Source organism: Pararge aegeria, chromosome 4 (genome assembly GCF_905163445.1).
Source record: "Pararge aegeria chromosome 4, ilParAegt1.1, whole genome shotgun sequence".
Classification (NCBI taxonomy): domain Eukaryota; kingdom Metazoa; phylum Arthropoda; class Insecta; order Lepidoptera; family Nymphalidae; genus Pararge; species Pararge aegeria.
In genome coordinates, this window is record NC_053183.1 from 14,811,867 (window position 1) to 14,831,901 (window position 20,035).

The 20,035-nt window shown below is 35.3% G+C and overlaps 1 protein-coding gene across 1 annotated transcript; it reads right to left on the reverse strand.

The window, feature by feature from the left end:
* Positions 1 to 616: 616 nt before the first annotated feature.
* LOC120623273 (pancreatic triacylglycerol lipase-like) lies at positions 617 to 19,786 on the reverse strand. Its single transcript, XM_039889195.1, has 12 exons — positions 19,721 to 19,786; positions 19,334 to 19,468; positions 16,044 to 16,159; positions 15,095 to 15,247; positions 13,556 to 13,693; positions 12,111 to 12,214; positions 8,105 to 8,232; positions 7,170 to 7,310; positions 5,197 to 5,295; positions 4,222 to 4,333; positions 3,414 to 3,553; positions 617 to 1,368 (listed from the first exon to the last, which is right to left on the reverse strand). The coding sequence occupies exons 1-12, from the start codon at positions 19,764 to 19,766 to the stop codon at positions 1,184 to 1,186; spliced, it is 1,497 nt and encodes a 498-aa protein (XP_039745129.1). The 5' UTR covers positions 19,767 to 19,786; the 3' UTR covers positions 617 to 1,183.
* Between the last annotated feature and the right edge of the window lie 249 nt (positions 19,787 to 20,035).

A 20,035-nucleotide genomic window follows, 5' to 3' on the forward strand; every position in this document is an offset into this window, starting at 1 on the left:
ACCATGGTGCCATAGGTAGTCGACAAAAACCATCACCTTACCTACTAATACTAAGATATCCCCGTTCAACTATTTGTGCAAGGGCTTCTAACATTTTGCTAAATATTTTGCACGTACTTTTAACTAAAACTAAGAACAGATTTAATTATTTGGAAATCCGTGTCTCTCGCCTTCTTAATTCTGTTTACAATGACCCCGAAATTGATTTATTTTATGGTAATATGAATAGTGTACGTCACTATTAGATAAAATGTTGCATGCTAGGTAAACTTATTTTGAGTTATAGTTTGCTGCATCTTTGCTGGGTTCTACCAGGTACCCTTGTTTATATAAAACTTATCTGTGGAAACCTGTTTTTAGTTTTAAGTCAAACAATTTGTTAATTATGTAGTATTTACAACTGTTGGTTTTCCAATTCAATAAAAATAAAATAATTCCAAGACAACGGTCCCTACCAACATTATGCCGCGATAAAAAAAATCTAGTCAATCCAAAAAATTACGTCCATCACTCCATTTATTGCTGATTAAACGAAGGATTAACCAACAAATGCAATTCTTATTTATAATATAAAAAGGGATATGCTTTTTATGATAATTAAATAAATAAACTCACCTATTTCAACATTGTATATAATCATATAAGTACATCAATCAAATCTTCATCGTTATTATATAAAAATCTAGTTATTAAAAATAATGCAGTAAACGCGACTCCTGCTTGCTATCGAATCACAAACTGCATTTATAAAGCTAAGATTTAAGAACATGTTCTCAAGTCAATCAATTCTTTAGACCCCACTTGAAAACCTGTGCTTTAGACACAATTCGTCAGAGGTTTTTGTCATTACACGATCTTAACAAATACACATAATACAATATAATATAGCTTACTTTTATTTACAATTTTACAAAATTTTTACCTTATTCATTTAAATATCACTGTATTACCTACCGTCACTTTAACAATTCAGTCTTCAATATAGGTAAGTCTCATTGGTTTATGTCAGTCTTCACTAACACTAAGCAACGCGAAAATCTAAAGCCTAATGATTTAGGCTGTAGAAAAAAACGTTTCACCAACTTAGGTGATAACTATTGGAGGACGGTTGATGTTGCCTTGGAATCTCCTTAGACAAGGGCATTGCATTGTTCTTCGTTAGTGCACATAAATCTTTAGTCTACTATCCCAAGCTATCAACAAGTTTCCAGAACCAATTCTTAGCAGTTGTTGGAGTCACTTCGTCGTCGGGGTCAGCATACCCTGGGGTTGTTGTAGGAGCAACTTTGACTGACCGATCTATGCGGAACCCTTGACGCAAGTCTCTCAGCAAATCCGGTAACGGGTGTCGACGTTCATCTTCCGTGGCTGTTGGAAAGGTATTTGAAAGTCGAATTTAAATTCAAGCTGGGAACTCAGCTTTTGCCCTTTTCCAACAACGTATAAACGTTTTAAAACAATAATTATTGTTATTTCTGCTAAATGACACCTAAGATTTAAAGATATATAATAGTCTACCCAAAGAGATTTTTTGCGAGAAACCTTTTAAATCATTTAAAAACAAGTGCACTAGTGACGGAAGATTGGCGCAGTGGGCAGCGACCCTGCTTTCTGAGTTAAGGCTGTGGGTTCGATTCCCACAACTGGAAAATGTTTGTGTGATGAACATGAATGTTTTTCAGTGTCTGGGTGTTTATTTGTAAATTATAAGTATTTATGTATATTATTCATAAAAATATTCATCAGTCTTCTTAGTACCCATAAAACAAGCTACGCTTACTTTGGGACTGTTGGCGATGTGTGTATTATCGCAGTATATTTATTTATTTAACAACAACGATGTAACCAATACACCTACTAACGCAAGTGTGTCCAAATATTACGGATGCAAAATACTTTCAATATCACAGAGAACCGATGCAGTTAGGTATTTTTAATTGACAAAACAGAAACTATGATGGGAATTTGACATGCAAAGAAATTATTTATAAGCAACCTCAATTAATAAGTCATGAGAAGATTATTACGGTTCATAAATACAATGGCAACTGTTTCACAAAACACGCGAATTAAGATCTTAAATTGCTGACTGTAATTGAGATGAAATGGATTAAATTAAACCAGCTGACCCCTGCAACTTCGTCTGCACCAAATCGGTTTTTACCACAAACACAAATAAAATGACATTTTCTAAAAATGAATCCTAGATAGATCGATTTATCGCCCCCGAAACTCCGTGTATACTAAATTTCATGAAAATCGTTGGTGACCGATTCCGAGATTCTAATTATATATATACAAGAATTGCTCGTTTAAGGATATAGATATAAATAAATAAGTATACTACGACAATACACACATCGCCACCTAGCCCCAAAGTAAGCTTGTGGGTACTAAGATGACTGATGAATATTTTTATGAATTATATATAGGAACATAAATACTTAGAAAATACATATAAACACCCAGACACTGAAAAACACTTACGTTCATCACACAAACATTTTACAGTTGTGGGAATCGAACCCACGGCCTTGGACTCAGAAAGCAGGGTCGCTGCCCACTGCGCCAGTCGGCCGTATAAAATATTTTGGTTTATGTCAATAGGATTGTTGATTTAACATCCTGCACGGCTAGCATGGGCAGGAGACAATTATATCCCCGGGGAAAGAATATAAATTTACCTTCTCCCACAGCTTTATCAAATCTCAGAGCACTGGCACACAAGTGGAAATAATATATGTGTATTAATAAACGGAGGTAAACTTCTCCTATTCCATGTTCCAGTGATTTAGCAGGTGGGTGGTTAATCGGGGGATATAATTTTTATCTCCCGCCCGTGCTAGCCCTGCTGGGGTGGCTGGAAGAGATATCTTATAGCGATAAGCCTTTTTTTGTTTACTTCATATTTATATTAGGTACATAAATAAATATTGTTCATATTCTCTGTACAATTTTGATGAATGTGCTGCAATTACAATCATTGCTTTTGTTATCACCATCTTCAACCTATTAGAACAGTAGGTATAAAAAAGAGATACGGTACTTTTTTACGTATAAATACCATAGACAGCGTAGTTTTCTCCCAATAAGGCGGTAGAGTATTTTTTTAGATTTTACCAGTTCTTTTACCAGTAACAATTATTGATGAATATATGTGAAATGAATATTTATTTGATCACATACAACAATAGCAGATAAAGCACTAACCTACACTATCTTCGGACCTCATGATTCTTAGTTGAAACCTAAATAACATACGAATGCAAAAACGATTCAATCTTACTTAAAGTTCTATTAAATCACATAGAAAATCATCTTATTATATGTTGAGCTTAATATTCAAGTCAAAAGAAGGAAAAGAATTATTTTATCAACAGTGCTGTTTCGTTGATGCGAAATTGAAAACTTACGGCAATAAGGATCCTTCTCAGTGGTTAAAACAAAGTATGCCCCATTGGCACGGGGCTCCCTGGAATCGCCAACAGCGTTGATGCCCATCACGGAGCACGAGGAATATTTGAAACAGGCCGCTATCAGACTTGCGTTTACCCTGATGAAAACATACAACAACACAATGACCAAAAACTATAGACTTGTAATATTCCTGGGCTTGGTATGGGCATTTATTGGTGCTAAAGAGCACCAAACGGGCGTACAAGATAACATTTATATAGTGCCGACCTAACAGATTAAACTGAATATTGGATAGAAGCAGGCGTTACTTTGCGGAAATCCATAATATATTATGAAAATTAAGCTTAATTTGCTATACTCCGCGAACAGCAGGAGAATCTGTATGGTGTAATTTATAATTACTTCAATCCGTATACTCCACAACAAACAGATTCTCGGCAATGTACCCTCTACGCACGTTTCGCTCCGAAACCGGAGCATCCTCAGATGTTGACTTTACAATGAATAATTGTTAAGTCAACAACAGTAACAATTAGAAACGGAAAATATATTTGTGACTTTAACTACGACTAGTTAAAGTCACAAATATATTCATTCATCATAGATGGCACTTATGATGCGTACATCACATGAAGTATGTGTAGGTACATGGTAGTGAGATGATGGTGATAACCATATTCGTAAACTTAAAACTGAAGCTACGAGGGTTTCAAACGCGCCTGGTCTAAGAAGAAGCCCACAACAAACTTAGCTGGGTACAAAGACAAACTAAGCCTTAGCTTAATTGGTACATAACTTACTTACCCTTCATAAGTTAAATTCCATTGATGAGCTCGAAAACTGCAGTTGTTGTTTATTAATGACTCCGTGAAGAGAAGGTAAGCACGTCCATGGCTGCATATTGCCTGTTTCAGCTCTACAATAAAATATAAAACTTATAAAGTTATAATAACCAACAACGAATATATTATATAATACCTCAACCCATTACCCGCCCACTACAGAGCACGGATCTCCTTCCACATTGAGAAGGGGTTAGAGTAAAGTTGAGCTCCTACCCACTGGGGTAATGTCGCTTCCCACCATAATAATAATAATTTTTATTGGATCAAAATGGTAACACAGAATATCAAGGCTACAATAAAAAGAGAAAGAAAAGGATATAAAAATGTGTAATGTTTCAACATTATGCACATTATATTAATATTTGCATCTTACTATTGATAAACTGTGGACTCCATACTAGGCGACCTGTATCATGGGGTCCAAACGTATCATTATTCATCTGTCCTCATTAGGTGGACAGATGATGTAACGCAGACATTAAGCGAACTGCATGAAGCCCCTGGGCACAATCGTAAGATCATACCTTACTAAGAAAAAGACAACAAGAGGACAGCCTGATTTGAAGAAAAATAAAAACGGTTACAATAAAACTAGCGGTCCCTCGCGCTTTGACCGCGTATACCATGCTGACGTGGAATTTTTTTTTGAACTTTTAAAGGGGAACAACTTTATCGAAACTTTAACCGTTTATGCAGCGCACGCAGCGGAAGCTCTCTAAAGAAAAAAAAAAACCCCAATTTTGCAAATTCTTCATTGGTGCTATGCTCCTATTGGTCTTAACGTCATGATATATAGTCTATGTAGTCTTCCTTGATAGATGAACTATCCAACACTGAAAGATTTTTGAGAAGTTTCTCAGAAATTTTTGAGATAATCGCGTTCGAGTATACAAACAAACTCTTCAGCTTTATATATTAGTATAAGATTACTCACTGGCTGGCGATATAGGCATGAGTTTTGTCCACAGAGAGTTGGTTCGGTTAGCGCAACCCGGCTGCTGCATTCCGCCGTTAGGGTAGAAATCTGCGTGGCCTGTGAAAGAGTTGCTGCTAAACGAAGTTCTAAAAAAACCCGATGTACTTACAGTCCGTTCATCGTGGACTCGTGAACTTGACATTGACATGCAGTTCATGCGTCAAGTTACGTTGAACGCACTTAACACACGAATAAATACAGCTTTACATACCCTAAAAGAATGCGGTATTTGGATGGTCACCAAACTATTTTATCAACAACATAGTTTTACGTTTAGTTGTGCCATGTTGTGACGTCAGATCAGAATACAGTTGTCACCAGACCTCCTATTCTCGCGGGTGTCGTACGAGGCGTCTAAGGCAATATGCCCAGAACGGCCGGCATCGTCCTCTGTGTGTTCGGAGAGGCCTTTAGTCCAGCAGTGGACTGTTATAGGCTATTAATGATAGTTTTACATTTCTATTATCTTCAGCAATATACAAAGTGTGATGAAATTAAGAAATACGGTTGAAGGGTGCTTTAGTATATTTCATAAGGAATTACCCTGTAAAAATCAAAAGATGTATATTTATTTTTCTATACAAACTAATTAAAAACATTCTCAATGTTTACTTATGACAACCCTATCGAAGATAAAAGACCGACACGTGCATAGTACGCGACGCGTACTTAATACAAGGACAGGAGTCACTTGATTTTACTTTAACATTTGGTGTTAGATATCTTTCAGTTAAAACTATGGCAATGGTTTACTCAAAAACTATTAGCGTTTCGGTTTCACAGATAAGTCTCAGAGTAAATAATGTACCCCTAAAGCATCTGAACAATTTCTATTTTAATTTACAAGTTGTATCTGAATTTTTGGAATGTTAGCGTTACAAAATTCAAACATTTAGAGAGTTTTAAAGGTCCAGAACAATTGTGCGTTCTCATAATGCACAACACCTGATGGTTTGAGACTCTCCAAAGCTTTAACAATTACGATACAAATAATCAGTGGCGTGCATAGAGGGTATGCACAGGGTATGCAGATCATATAAAATGAAGTAAACCTCCTGAACGAGCTATAAAAACTTAAGGTTAGTCTTAATATAACTCTTACAAAGCCTATCCTTAAGTTTTTTATAACTCGTACTGGAGATTTTCTTCATCTTATATCAGCTGCATACCCTGTGCATACCCTCTATGCACGCCACATGATACAATGTACCTATACTTTCTTACAAAATATTAAAAACAGCGCTATTTAAACAACGAATGTTTCTTATTCTTATCATATAAGTACATAGCTTCGAGAACCGATAGACTTTGGGTTGTTTGGATTTATCCTAAGGTAGACCCATAAAGTGAACTGACGATATAAAAGTTTTAGGGTGTTGCTGTTTACAAGCGGCACAATACCCTACCAGAGACCTCCTGCCGTAGTCCTGTGGTTGAGATGATGATAATGATGACTTTCTAATCTAGTAGATATATCTACTAGGTCTGATAAAAAGTCTTTTCCTTTGTACTTTATTGCACACAAACATCAATATATACTTAAAATGAAAGAATGGAAAAATGGTAGTCATGCAAAGGCGGACTTATTGCTGCAAGCAATCTACTTGCAGCAATCAGGCCGCGGCCTGCAAAAAGTGCTTAACTTTAATTACTTGGACAGTAATTAAAGGTTTACACAACTCTGTATAAGTATCGGGAATATAATCCTTACTTACTTATATTATAAAAGCGAAAGTCTTTGCTTCTATATCTGTCCTTCCTTTACGCCTGAGCTAGGCGACCTATCAACTTAAATTTTGGCATAGAGTTAGTTGAAAGGTCGGGAATCAACATAGGCTACTTTATATCCCAGGCAAACAAACAGTTCCCACGGTATTTGTAAAAAACCGTAATGAACGCATGCAAAAGCTAGTTGTCTTCATTTCACTTACCAATAGGATCGGGAAGTCCGAAGCCTATCCTCTGTAACAGTCGACCGTTAGTGTGAATGACATCCACAAAGTCTGCGTCGGTTTCGTCCAAACGCTCCACACGATTCGATGTTCGGAAACATGGTTGTGCAGGATCTAGACCTAGTAAAAATGTCTAATTCTATCTTTGTCCAGTTTCTATGCCTTGATGTATAGAGTAAACTGTCCCTTGGGTTATCCCAGCTAAAAAAAATATTTTAGCTAGCCCTCGGCTAGGCCGCTGATAAAGAACAAAAAGTGTTGGAGAAGCAGGCGTTACTTTGCGGAAATCCATAATATATTATGAAAATTAAGCTTAATTTGCTATACTCTGCGAAAAGAGTATGATATAAGAGTATATCCGTGAAAAGGGTATCTTTTTACGGATATACTCTTTTACGAGTATAGCAAATTAAGCTAAACTTATGAATTGCTTCTAGGTCTCAACAGATAAACAGATAATGAAGAATTACATTAGGTATCTATACGAAAAACTGAAGACTATTCGCTTTATTTATGTTTTAAGACAAAAGTTAGGGCTAATCGCCGCGTCCAACCTGCGCAGTTAGCAGCGTCATTGCGTCTAGCAAACAACCAATCAGAAGCGTTTGTTTGAGCAATAGTCTTGATATAAGTCTCGAGCTGGACGCAATTTTCCCTTACTTTTGTCTTAAAACATTAATAAAGAGAAGTCTTCAGTTTTTCGTCCATGAAATGAAATCTAATGAAATTTTATATTTATCTTAAAAATAAAATTTCAGATAAATATAGATAAAAGTCTTTAGTTTCCGTGTAGATACGTAATTAAATTTTTCATACCCTTTTATTTTGTACCTGCTTTGATTATAAATACTTTCTTTTAAAAATTGTTTATTTTACTTTGTAGTGGTTTCGTTTACTTCTTAAGACCAAAATACCTGTAATCCTCGCAACTCTACCGATGTGGAAGGAGACATAAGATGCGATGTGAGCTCCTAAGCTATGACCCACGAAGTGGAAATCCTTCACTCTAGCTCCAGTCGCTGCCATTAGCTGCTTCATGAACCTACAGCAACAACATAGTATATGTGTATAACTGGGTATGACTATATTACTAGTTACTACTTCATAGAGATGCGTTTAATACAGTGCCGAATTAACCACGTAGCAAGAGTAGCAATGGCTACGGGCCCCGCGCGAAAGAGGACCCCGCATATTTAATACCACTCATCTCTGACTGACTGACTGACTGACTGACTGACTGACTGACTGACTGACTGACTGACTGACTGACTGACTGACTGACTGACTGATTGACACGCACACAAACATCGCCTATAGTAATTTACTACACTATTAATTACCCACAAAACTGTAAACTGTAATCTATATGTATATAATCTATCATTTAACGTTTATAGAGTATTGAATTGTAATTTTACTACTTCATACTAAATATTTATACTTCGGGCCCCGTGCTTGCTTAATCAGGCACTGGTTTAATAGCATATCTTACCTCAACATAGAAGACAGAAAGCAGTAAAAAAACTTATAATTAATAATATGTCTTCACTTTAGCTTCGTGGCTAGTTGAGCTATATCAGTAACTCGAATTCTTTTACGTATCTCCCCATTTCTGCATAGCAAGCAACGTTTCGAGGACTCGTCCTAAGTACTAGACCAGTGGTTCCCAAAGTGGTCTATATCGACCCCTATGGGTCTATGACAACCTGCGGGTCATATCCAAGGGGTCTACGTCAGCGAAAAAAAATTGGGGGTCAATGAAATGAAAATGGGGGTCCACGATACACATATCTCAACACATACACTGATAGTACCTATTTACTTACATCGTTCTTTCTTACACCTTTCCATCGTCATACTTACACCTTTCCATCGTCATACCTAGTGGAAATGGGTTTCAGCGCAATCTCCAAAAAGAAACAGACTGGACATCATTAGCCGAGGAGATTTAAGATTAACCCTTGCAAAATTGACGCCAAATGTTGATAATTTATTATTAAAGCATCAGGTTCATCCTTCTCACTAAAAATATTGACTTATTGCTTATTTTATTTTATTTATAGTTTATTTTATGTTTATTTAATGTTACGTAGATATATTTTACATAACAGATACAAAATTTTATTTTGAGAAGTTTTAATTTAAATTCAATTAAAAAATGTATAAATTAACATGTGTTTTTACTTTAAGTTTTTAACAATAAAATTCACTACACTACTAAACACTATCAGGTAAGTAGGGGGTCTACCAAACACGGAAAAATATGGCAAGGGGTCTACGACACAAAAAAGTTTGGGGAACTCTATACTAGACAAACGAGGAAATAGAAAAGAAATTCCGGCAAGTGCGAATCCTGTAACTACCTTGGAGGACAACCATAAAGTAAAAATACTGTATAATATGAGAAGGTTTGGCTGTAGACCCACTAGGAACTCTCAGGCATGCAGGTTTCCTCACGATGTTTTCCTTCGCCTACCCACTAGCCACGGCCACCAGACCAGAGAAAATTCAGAAATAAGAAATAACCAAATTGCCCCTGATTCATAGCGCTCACCGTTGCGCCAGGGAGGTCATCATTTTAATCGCTTCAATTAAAAAAGCACATAATTTTGACAAGGTTTCTACTCGAAATCGCACCGTAACACTAAATACATATACACTAAGTATACACTAAAAAGTGATTAACTCTTTTAATTTATATTAGTTATTATTTTTTATATTTATTATTATTAGTATTTTATATGTGTAATCTTGATAAGTATTAGTGTGTAATTGTTCGTAAGTATGTATATAATAATAATACACCCCCCACCAATCGGTTTCCCTTGGTTTTCCTAATCCTAAGGTTGCCTGAAACAGATTGCTACTAAGCGATAAGGCCGCCCTTTGTATCCTACTTACTATCCTAAGTTTATTTTTGTTGTGTCCATTGTTTTTTTTTTTCCTATGTACGAATAAAGCGTATAAATAAATAAATAAAATAAATAAATCGCATAGCGGCACGTCTTTGTCGGTAAGGTGGTAACTAGCCATCCACCAGACCAGACCACTGACCAAAGAAAATTCAGAAATAGGAAATTACCAAATTGTCCCTGCCGGGAATCGAACCTGCTTAAATTCATAGCGCTCACCATCGCGCCAGGGAGGGAATTAAAAATTCATATAGTTTATACAAATTAAGGGTTTGAGAGAGGGTGTGTCGGGTATCGAACACGGTCTTCCCAAAAGTGAAGCTAAAGCCTTAAACAGGCTATCATGCACCGCTTGCCAAACGCACGCCACGCAGATTGCCACACCTATATTCCTTTATGCAATGCTCTCACAATGGTAAAGCTTTGAGTTTGTCACTCAAAGCCGACGCTTACCTATACAATGAATTTAACTATAGTGGACCCAAATTACAAACGACTTCAATTTTGAAAGCGATTTTAATTGCAAGTGTGTTGTAATTTTTCTAAAACAGCCAGACCAGACAATGCGAGTGTCTGGTCGCATCTTTTGTACTCCGCAGACAACTGATGTACGGTTCTTCATTATAAAGAAACTAAAGTTTATTTTTAATGATGCAAAAATAATTTGACACCTGATTATGCTAAGTGTCGATGTCTCAAAGATACCATTGCGCTAGCGGCGAAGGTGTAGGTGAGTCAGTTGTTTGGTATCTCAAAGTAACAAAGAAAATTACCAACTTAGAATAAAAAAGTCAAGAAAAAGTTACGGCAAAAGTTAGCAAGATTAAATGTATTAACCTACCTATTACCTTATACCTAGCGTTAGTTAAAGAAGTTTAGAAATGAAGTATGTTCAATACTTGAACAATAAAACATTTAAGTATCGATCCAGTTACTAATAACATCTTTGTTCATAGTCATACTAGTTGGTGTAAAGATCTATGGCGTTTTACTTATTTTGTTTTATCTATGTTTTTTCCTCTCTTGTAACCTAACAGAGTACAAAACTAAATATTAAAACAATGATATTGCGATAACTGATACGTAGTTTTATAAACTCGCGCACAGTTACGATTACAAACTTAATACTTGTCGTGCTTATTTAATGCTTGTAGCCCTTTATTTTGTGTCAGTTTCATAGGTAGTTTGTTTTAAGTCGAATATACTACAAAATCGCCAAATCCATACTAATATTATATAAATGCGAAAATGTGTTTGTTTGCTCTTCCCACCGTAACAAAGCCACCAATCAAATTGATTTTTAGCATTTATTTAGTTAATAGTGCGGAGAGTAACATAGGCTACTTTTTATCCCAGTAGAACCAACGGATCACGTGAGATTTAAAGAGCAGCTAGTTTTATAATAACTCGCCAAATGGAAGTCATACAGTTACCCACAGCGTCAGAGAGGTCATAAACGTATTATCTACTAAACTTTATATTGTGGTTTAAACTATTGAGTATAATAAACATCCCTAATCCCTAATAATATTATAAATGTGAATATAAGTTTGTTTATTACGCTTTCACGCAAAAATTACTTGACCGATCATCATGAAACTTTGGAAACATATTCTTGGAGGTAATAGAAGTAATATAGGATACCTTTTATCCCTAAATTGAGCTCAGTTCCTTTGGGAGAGGTGATGAAAAAGTTTGACGATTTTACACAAGGACTATATAAAAAATGCTAAAAATGTTCACTAACGGTTACTATTTTTTGTAAGTGATAGGAGGAGCTAAGACTGGTCAGACAGTTATTTTCAGATATTGTTTATGCGAAAATAAGAAGAAAATTTTTCGTTTAATAAGAATACACAACTTAAAAATTGCAGTACAACTACACCGAAATTTAATGTACATATGTCTCAAAAAAACAAAAACAAACGCAGACGAAGTCGCGGGCAACAGCTAGTAATTATATAAAGTGCTTCCGTGTTTAGTCACAGTTGTTTACTTTTGACCTTACCCGGTAACGTCGGAGCCGACACGTCGCGTGTTGGCAACGGCACGCCAATACTTCCATGTGTTACCACCCCTACTCCAGTCCACTGCTATAACGTTCAAGTCATCCTAAATTAAAACATGTACTTATTAAATAAAAACAAAAGTTTAAAGAATAGAGGCTTTCGCTAGTTAGGATCCTAAGAACAAAGATATTACACCGAGCGATTAAACGTTTCGGTAAAATTATCAAAATTAAGCTTAATTTGCTATACTCCGCGAAAAGCAAGAGAATCTGTGTGGTGTAATTTATAATTTCTTCAATCCTTATACCCCACACCAAACAGATCTTCGGCAATATACCATCTACGCACGTTTCGCTCCGAAACCGGAGCATCATCAGGAGATGTTAACTTTACAATGAATAATTGTTAACTTAACAATTTTAAATTAAAATTATAAATTACACCACACAGATTCTCCTGCTTTTCGCGGAGTATAGCAAATTAAGCTTAATTTTGATAATATATCATGGATTTCCGCAAAGTAACGCCTGCTTCTATCCAATATTTCGGTAAAATGTCGTGTAGAAACCGATTAGTATGTAACTGCCACACACGTAATAGGTTGACCCGTTATCATCTTAAACTGCATCAGTACATACATACCATCGTGAGATTGATCATTGCAGTCAAGGGCTAAATTGTAGAAGAATAAAAAGTTTCAGTAACTAGCTTAACGCCTTTGATATCCGCCGTGGTAAATGTCGACATCTTAATGTCGATATTTTAATTTCGTAAAACGCACATAACTTAGAAAAGTTAGAGCTCTCTGCCGTGGATTCGAACTCGGGCCCTCGAAAGTGAAAACAAAGTCCCACTGGGCTATCACCGCTCGGCTAAGTATTAGTGTGTTATTATAAGTATATCTGTATGTCATAACAATACACCCCAAATCGGTTTATCTTGGTTTTCCTAATCTTACGGTTGCCTGAAAGAGATCACTACTTAGTGATAAGGCCGCTTTCGCACATGCGCCTGTACTCGAACACAGGTGTTTCAATAGTAAATTATTTACATTGGAAATTGACCATTTCAAAAATACGAACCATCATATTTCATAAGAGTTAAGACTAAATTTAACACTTTGATTTTAAAACCTAAGAACAACGTTTGATCAACTAACGTTTTAAGATTTAACTGACTAGTATAATAGTGTATTGTATTTAATATATATTTAACTGACTATATAATATATAATAGTGTATCGTATAAATATATATATGTAAAGTCAAAGTTCTCCAAATACCCAGTGCTTATATATCATTTCCAAAATGTATGTTATGCTACAGTGTATGTATCATACGTCTACTTACTGCAGTAGGTACAAATCGTTTACACAAACGTTAATTATCTAAATTTTCATGCGTCACTTAAGTAGAAACGTTCAATCAAACAAGTTAATACGTACCCATTCCAGAAACGCACTAGTCATATCAAGAACCCAGGAAGCATTGCTGTGACTCATAAACCCGTGGACGATCATAACAGTTTTTCTTTCAGGCTTGAAGTCGACCCATTCTAATCCAAACTGCGTGCCGGGAAATACCTATGAGATGGTAACTAGTATATAACTGTGACCACAATAAATAAAATTTAAAAAAAACTATTCAAAATATTATGACAGTAACCTAAGTAAACGGGTAAAACCATATTGGAATGGAGGTCATAAGAATATAATAACTAAAAAACATCAAAACAAACAAATACAATGAAAATGAGTAAATCTATAGTATGATACAAAAAGGAATCGGTGAATGTTTTGCTAAGCGCAAATCTCGAGAGCGGCTGAACCGATTTCGCTAATTCCTTGTTTAGAATATTTCTTGAAGTACGGCGATGGTTCTTATGGAAAGAAAAATTTAAAAAAATGCCTGAAAAAGTCTCAAAACAACGCTTTCTATACTCCCATACGAACGATTCGTAGTAATACTTAAAAGTAAAGTTGAACTTTAATTCCATAAAGTTTAAGTGTTAGAGGAGTGGTTTCGGAAAGGAAAAAGCTACGACGGGTAAAGAAATTTAATATAGTTTGGAAATAAAACTGGCACCTGTAGGTGCCGCTGAAATTAAGTTCTAGGTTTTTTTGAGATATTAAAACCGGTAGTAACCGATTAGGTGCAAACGAAATTGCGCGCAGGCCAGCTAGTAAAATAATAATTTTACAATAAAAGACAATCGAAATAAATGGTTGTTAAAATGACATTCATGAACTAGAGGCAGTTTTTTCGACATTTCGAAGTTTATTGCTATGTAGTTCAGACTCAAAAATATTTAATACCTACCTACCCATACAAAATAATCCAATCTAATTATAACATTTATAATAACTTCATAAAATTTAACAATCGAACAGTTTGAAATATAATTACTAATCCCTATTTCGTATCCCTATACCTACTAATATTATAAATGTCAATGTAAGTTTGTTTGTTACGCTTTCACGCAAAAACTACTTAAACGATCCTCATGAAACTTTGTACACATATTCTTGGAAGTGTTAGAACTAATATAGGATACTTTTTATCCCGACATTAAGCTCGGTTCCTTTGGGAGAGGGGATGAAAGTGTTTGACGATTTACACCATAACTCCGACAAATTATAACAGATTTAAATAATTATTTTTGTACTATAGAGGTTATAATATGTATTTAATTTTGCACAAACTTTGTGTAGATCTGATGAATGTGGTTGGAGATAGAGGACAGAACTCCTCAGCGGACAGCAGCAAACTCATCATTTAAGGCTATACTGAATACTTAATTTTTTTTAGCTTCATCTAACTACAACTAAATTGAATGCCACATCAAAGAACAAAATCAAACGCAACGAAGTTGCGGGTAACACAGCTAGTAATTAATATAATGTACCTACCTACTAAGTTTTGGCAAATTCAGATCACAGTATTGAAAATGATGAATGTATGGATTTGAATGAATACTCACTCACCTGAACTCTTGCAGGACTGTGTCTAGAGGAAAAGAAGAAGTGCGTGTTAATATCGTCGGAAGATCCCGGTCGCATGTTGAACAATAGCGTCCTCGTCAGAGTTCCTAGCCCGAAGCAATCTACTGTATCGGGAACTGGTAGTGCGGTTGTATCCTAAGAGAACAACATGCATATAGATTTCAATTTCATGCGTATATTCATCATCGTCACCTATAAGGCACCTATTAATTACCATGAGCCCAGCTGTGGGTCACAGAGACTGGTGAAAGGCGTGGGCGTATAACCACGCGGCCTTAAGGGCCTCGCGTTGTTTCTTTTTTTTTTTTGTTACACTACATGTTAGCACTTAACTGCAATCTCACTTGCTCCCTGTTGGTTCGTTGGGGGTATACCAGTTATATTAAACCCATGCACCTCGTCGGTTTAAACGCGACAACGTACCGCAACGCTAAAGCGCATTCATGTTCATCACACAAGTATTTTCCAGTTGTGGGACTCAAACCCACGGCCTCGGACTCAGAAAGCAGGGTCGCTGCCGACTGCGCCAGTCGGCCGCCAAATAATAGTAAAAAAGAATATACTTAGTTAGTCAAAGTCAAAGTCAAAAATATCTTTATTCGAGTAGGCCCATATGTGGCACTTTTGATGCTTGCGTTATTGCGTATATGCGTTATTTAAATATAGTAGATAAGAATATACTTAGATACCTATAACTATACCTACTTGATTTTTTTGTTATTGAACACGTAGGTATGTACACAAAAATGTCTGGCGGCCAAGATACAGACAGACAGACAGACGAAAATACACTTTCAATTTTTCGGCAGCCGCGGACGACCTTACTTAAAAAAATCTCACTTGCCCCCCTTGACTAGAAGCTAGGTACGTCTATGAATATCTACGAGGTTACTTAAAGCAAATGTTTACCAATTTATCATATTTAACTTACATCAAAAACTGCATAATTAACATCTTCGCCTCCAATTGTTGTCGTTTCAGTTGATTCGTTTCTTCTGCTCCAATTTATGAATTCACTCAAATCTTCAGGACTAATGTGATTTTCAACTGTAAAATAATGCACAAAAAAATCTTGAATTTGTTAGCAACGCATGCTTCGTGGAAAAAGAGTTTTACACGTGTTAATGTAAATTTACGTCATGAAACAATTTTACCGGGCTAAGTTTGTTGTGGGCTCTTCTTAGACCAGGGCGCGTTTGGAACCCTCGTAGCTTTAGGTTTAAGTTGGCGAACGAAGATATCACCATACCCTTACAATTATGTAAACATATATGTATGAACGCTTCATAAGTGGCTGTGATAGGCCTACATAAATAAAGAAGTTTTGAATTTTCAATTTCATGCTATAAATCCGACTTAATGTGCAATTTTTTTAGAATATTTGTTCTGAAATATTCAAAAGCTAGAACGGGTCAGTCTCAGAGTCCACACCCGGAAACCTGGATCAACATTGGCCACTTTTGGAATGACTGTTCAGTGCTCTATAACAACCGACTATTTGGTACCTTACTAACCTTTGACCTACATATAAGCATTTACTTAACCTGATATCTCCAAGGCAACCCATCAACTTGACCTACTGCCGTATAACTAACTTTAATAAAACGAACAGTCAAGCAAATATCTTCCAGTAAGAAGCCACAACAGTAAACACGCGATCTCAATGAAAAACCAAGATTAGTTGAATTGTAAACCACTTTTTATTTGACTTTAATTACATAAATGAAATTATGTTAAGGCCGAATATGGACTGAAATCAATGAGCTATTTAGTGAACACAAAATTGTGAGTGCATATAAGTAACTACCTAACTAGGCAATAAACAGCAAGTGATTTTTAAATAATGCGTGTATGTTGTATGTTACCAGTATATGTAATATCGTGTAAGTACCTATATTAAGTAAACGTTTAATGTCCTTAAACTTCCGTAATAGGTTCCATATAAGGTTGTTAGATATACAACTTAAATCACGTGAATCCCACCGTGAAAAATTTAAAGAAATTGGTATACTTACGGTAGCCTCACAATACATTTATAACAATATAGTATTTGTAAGACAACATATTAGTCTTTATAAACAAAAAGTGGATATAAACAGTCGACTTACAAGAAATGGTCATAAATTAGTGACATCTGCATATCGTCTGCGAAAGGTGCAGAAGTCATTTGTGGGATTGAGTATACGCTTTTATAATATGATTCCTAAGGTAATTTTGGACCTACCAATGCATAAGTTTAAAGAATGTGTTAAAACACATTTATTACAGCGAGGTTATTATACAATTGATGAGTTTCTTAATGACAAGGTTGCTTGGAAGCATCCGGCTCCGCTTTCATCTCTCACAAGATAGAAAAATGAATGTTAAAATATAAAATGTAAATTTTTGTTGTTGGAAAAGAGCAACTGCTGAGTTTCTTGCCGGCTTCTTCTCGGTAGAATCTGCCTTCCGAACCGGTGGTAGAGTCACTACACACGGACAGACTTGACGTTTCAAAAGTGCTTGTATTAGGCCTACTTGAAATAAATGAATTTTGAATTTTTGAATTTTTGACAACGTGTAAATGAAAACCGAAATAATACTTCACAGGCTTTAGAGGTACTGTCTCTAAGACTTATCTGTGAAACCGAAAACTTAATAGTTTTCGAGTAAACCACTGCCATAGTTTTTACTGAGAGAAATCTGATACAGTCCTAACATTACATGCAAAATTAAAATTATCTGACTCTTGTCATTTTAGTAGGTGGGCGTCGAGTAGCGTAGGTACTGTGCGGTCTTTAACTTCAATAGGGTTGTCATAAGTAAACACTTAGAATGTCTTGAATTCGTTTGTATGGAAAAAAAGGTTCTTTTGATTCAATATTTTTACATGGTGATTTGTTATGAAATATACTTATGCATTCAATACTATTTCGTTATTCTGTTACACGTTGTGTAGAAAATATCAAACAACATTTTCATGTGGAATGAATTTTCATATGACTCCTGTCACTTTATGAGGTACACGTCGCATAGCGTAGGTACTGTGAACGTATCGGTCTTTTAAATTCAATAGGGTTGTCATAAGTAAACACTTAGAATGTGTTGAATACGTTTGTATGGAAAAATTAATGTTTTTACAGAGTGATTGAATACTTTTGATTTAATATTTTTACAGAGTGATTCCTTATGAAATATACTTACGCATCCTTCAAATATATTTCGTAATTCCGTTACACGTTGTATGTACCTTAAAGCTGTGTTACATATACCTAACCTAAATTTCAATTCTTTCATATACCTAACAGTTTTTAGATACAGCTCACTGATAAGCAAACGGACTACTATCCGTTTGTTCACCGGCAAACACACCTAAACTAATTTGCTGTGGAATTACTACTGTCATGCTTTTTTTTGCCGATTGCCGCCAATCAGTTAAGGTGTTGTTGTCGGTGTAGTTAAAGGCACATCAGGTATAAACACCTACGTCTGTTTGTGGAGTTTGATGGACAAAGAGCGGCAATTTGTTTGACGTTTTGCCCTACGAAATGTTGCTCTGTTTTTAGGCCATGGTTTTCCAGCTTCACTTTTACTGGGTGGGACATTTGCTGGGTCCGTCAACGATTACTTTAAAAATAGTTCATGTACGGAACACTATAAGGTCATAACTATATTTTAAAACGCGTATATAAATAAACCTTGACCCAGATCGCTTCCGTCATGAGAAATCACCATTGTATACCTAACACATTCCATTACCTGATTCATATTTTATTATATAAACAGTTAAGTAACTGCCCATTTTTTCTTACCTGTCTTTTATTGGAAACGGTTTTTTCATTACTTTTATAGTGTAAAGTATTGTGTTTGAAATTTATTCTAAAATAACTATTAAGTAGTTCCGATGATTGGAGTGTTCGAACAAACTCTTCAACTTTATCAGTATTTATGTACCTATTAAGTTTACCTTTTATAAATAGATACTTTTGCACTTATAAGTATAGAACTGTTTTAAAATGAATAAAGTTTTCACAGTAAATAGATAAACTAAAACCACAATATTTAAATAGAATATGTCATTTTTTACTTTATTTGTTATGAATAGATATAACAAAATATATAATGATCAAATAGAGCTTAAGCAGTTTTGTGGCGAGTAAATATAATAAACCGCTATTTATAGTTCTTTCGCTGTATGATAACGTAAAATAAGTTTAGGTTTATTATTTGGTTTTCACTCACGTTCATCCGTCGTAACCCAAGCCCGTCCAGCACTTCCGAAGTTCAAAGTGGCCATTAAAACCACGATTACAATGAGAAAAGTCATTATAACAAATAACCACCAGTTGACGGCAATCAACAAACCACCACAAGTTTCTGTTATTGAAATGAAAAATAACGGATCAAAAATTATTTAAATACCCTTTACAGAATAAAAAATAATAGCTATCAAACGATTATCGTCTCGACTTTCCATCGATTGTTTCCATCCATGCAACTCGAAAGAAGACAATGTTGTTACTGATCGAGTTTTTATCTATTGTTCCGCAAATCAGCACAAATTCTGCGATTCGATTCGTCGACTTTATATTGTCGATCGCTAAATAATAAATCATTCGCAGGAAGTACCTCTTTCTGATCTACGGCGACCATGCGTCGCCTTATTCCAGTACATGTCAGGAAATATTAAGTCTTTTTTTACCGCAGTCAGCATTTCCGATATCAATATACGGTACCCTTACCTATTGATTAATGAACCTTCTTTTAAGTACCCACAGTTACAATGTAGGTATTTTTCTTTCTTTATTAAAAGTTTTAGAAAATTAAAAATGTATCTTAAAACTTCTATTTTTTATTTAAATAAATAAAAAAAGTAACCGTATCGGTCGGTTGCACACGTAACTAAAACTATTTTACTAATATGACAGGCCTATAATATATACA

What these genes read in the sequence shown, in the direction of transcription:
- LOC120623273 (XM_039889195.1), bottom strand. Translation starts at nt 19,766, where the DNA reads ATGTACTGGAATAAGGCGACGCATGGTCGCCGTAGATCAGAAAGAG. An exon ending in TCGCCGTAGATCAGAAAGAG is followed by an intron (nt 19,469 to 19,720) that starts GTACTTCCTGCG and finishes TTTCAATAACAG; the next exon opens with AAACTTGTGGTGGTTTGTTG. An exon ending in GTCGGCTCCGACGTTACCGG is followed by an intron (nt 8,233 to 12,110) that starts GTAAGGTCAAAA and finishes TTGTTGCTGTAG; the next exon opens with GTTCATGAAGCAGCTAATGG.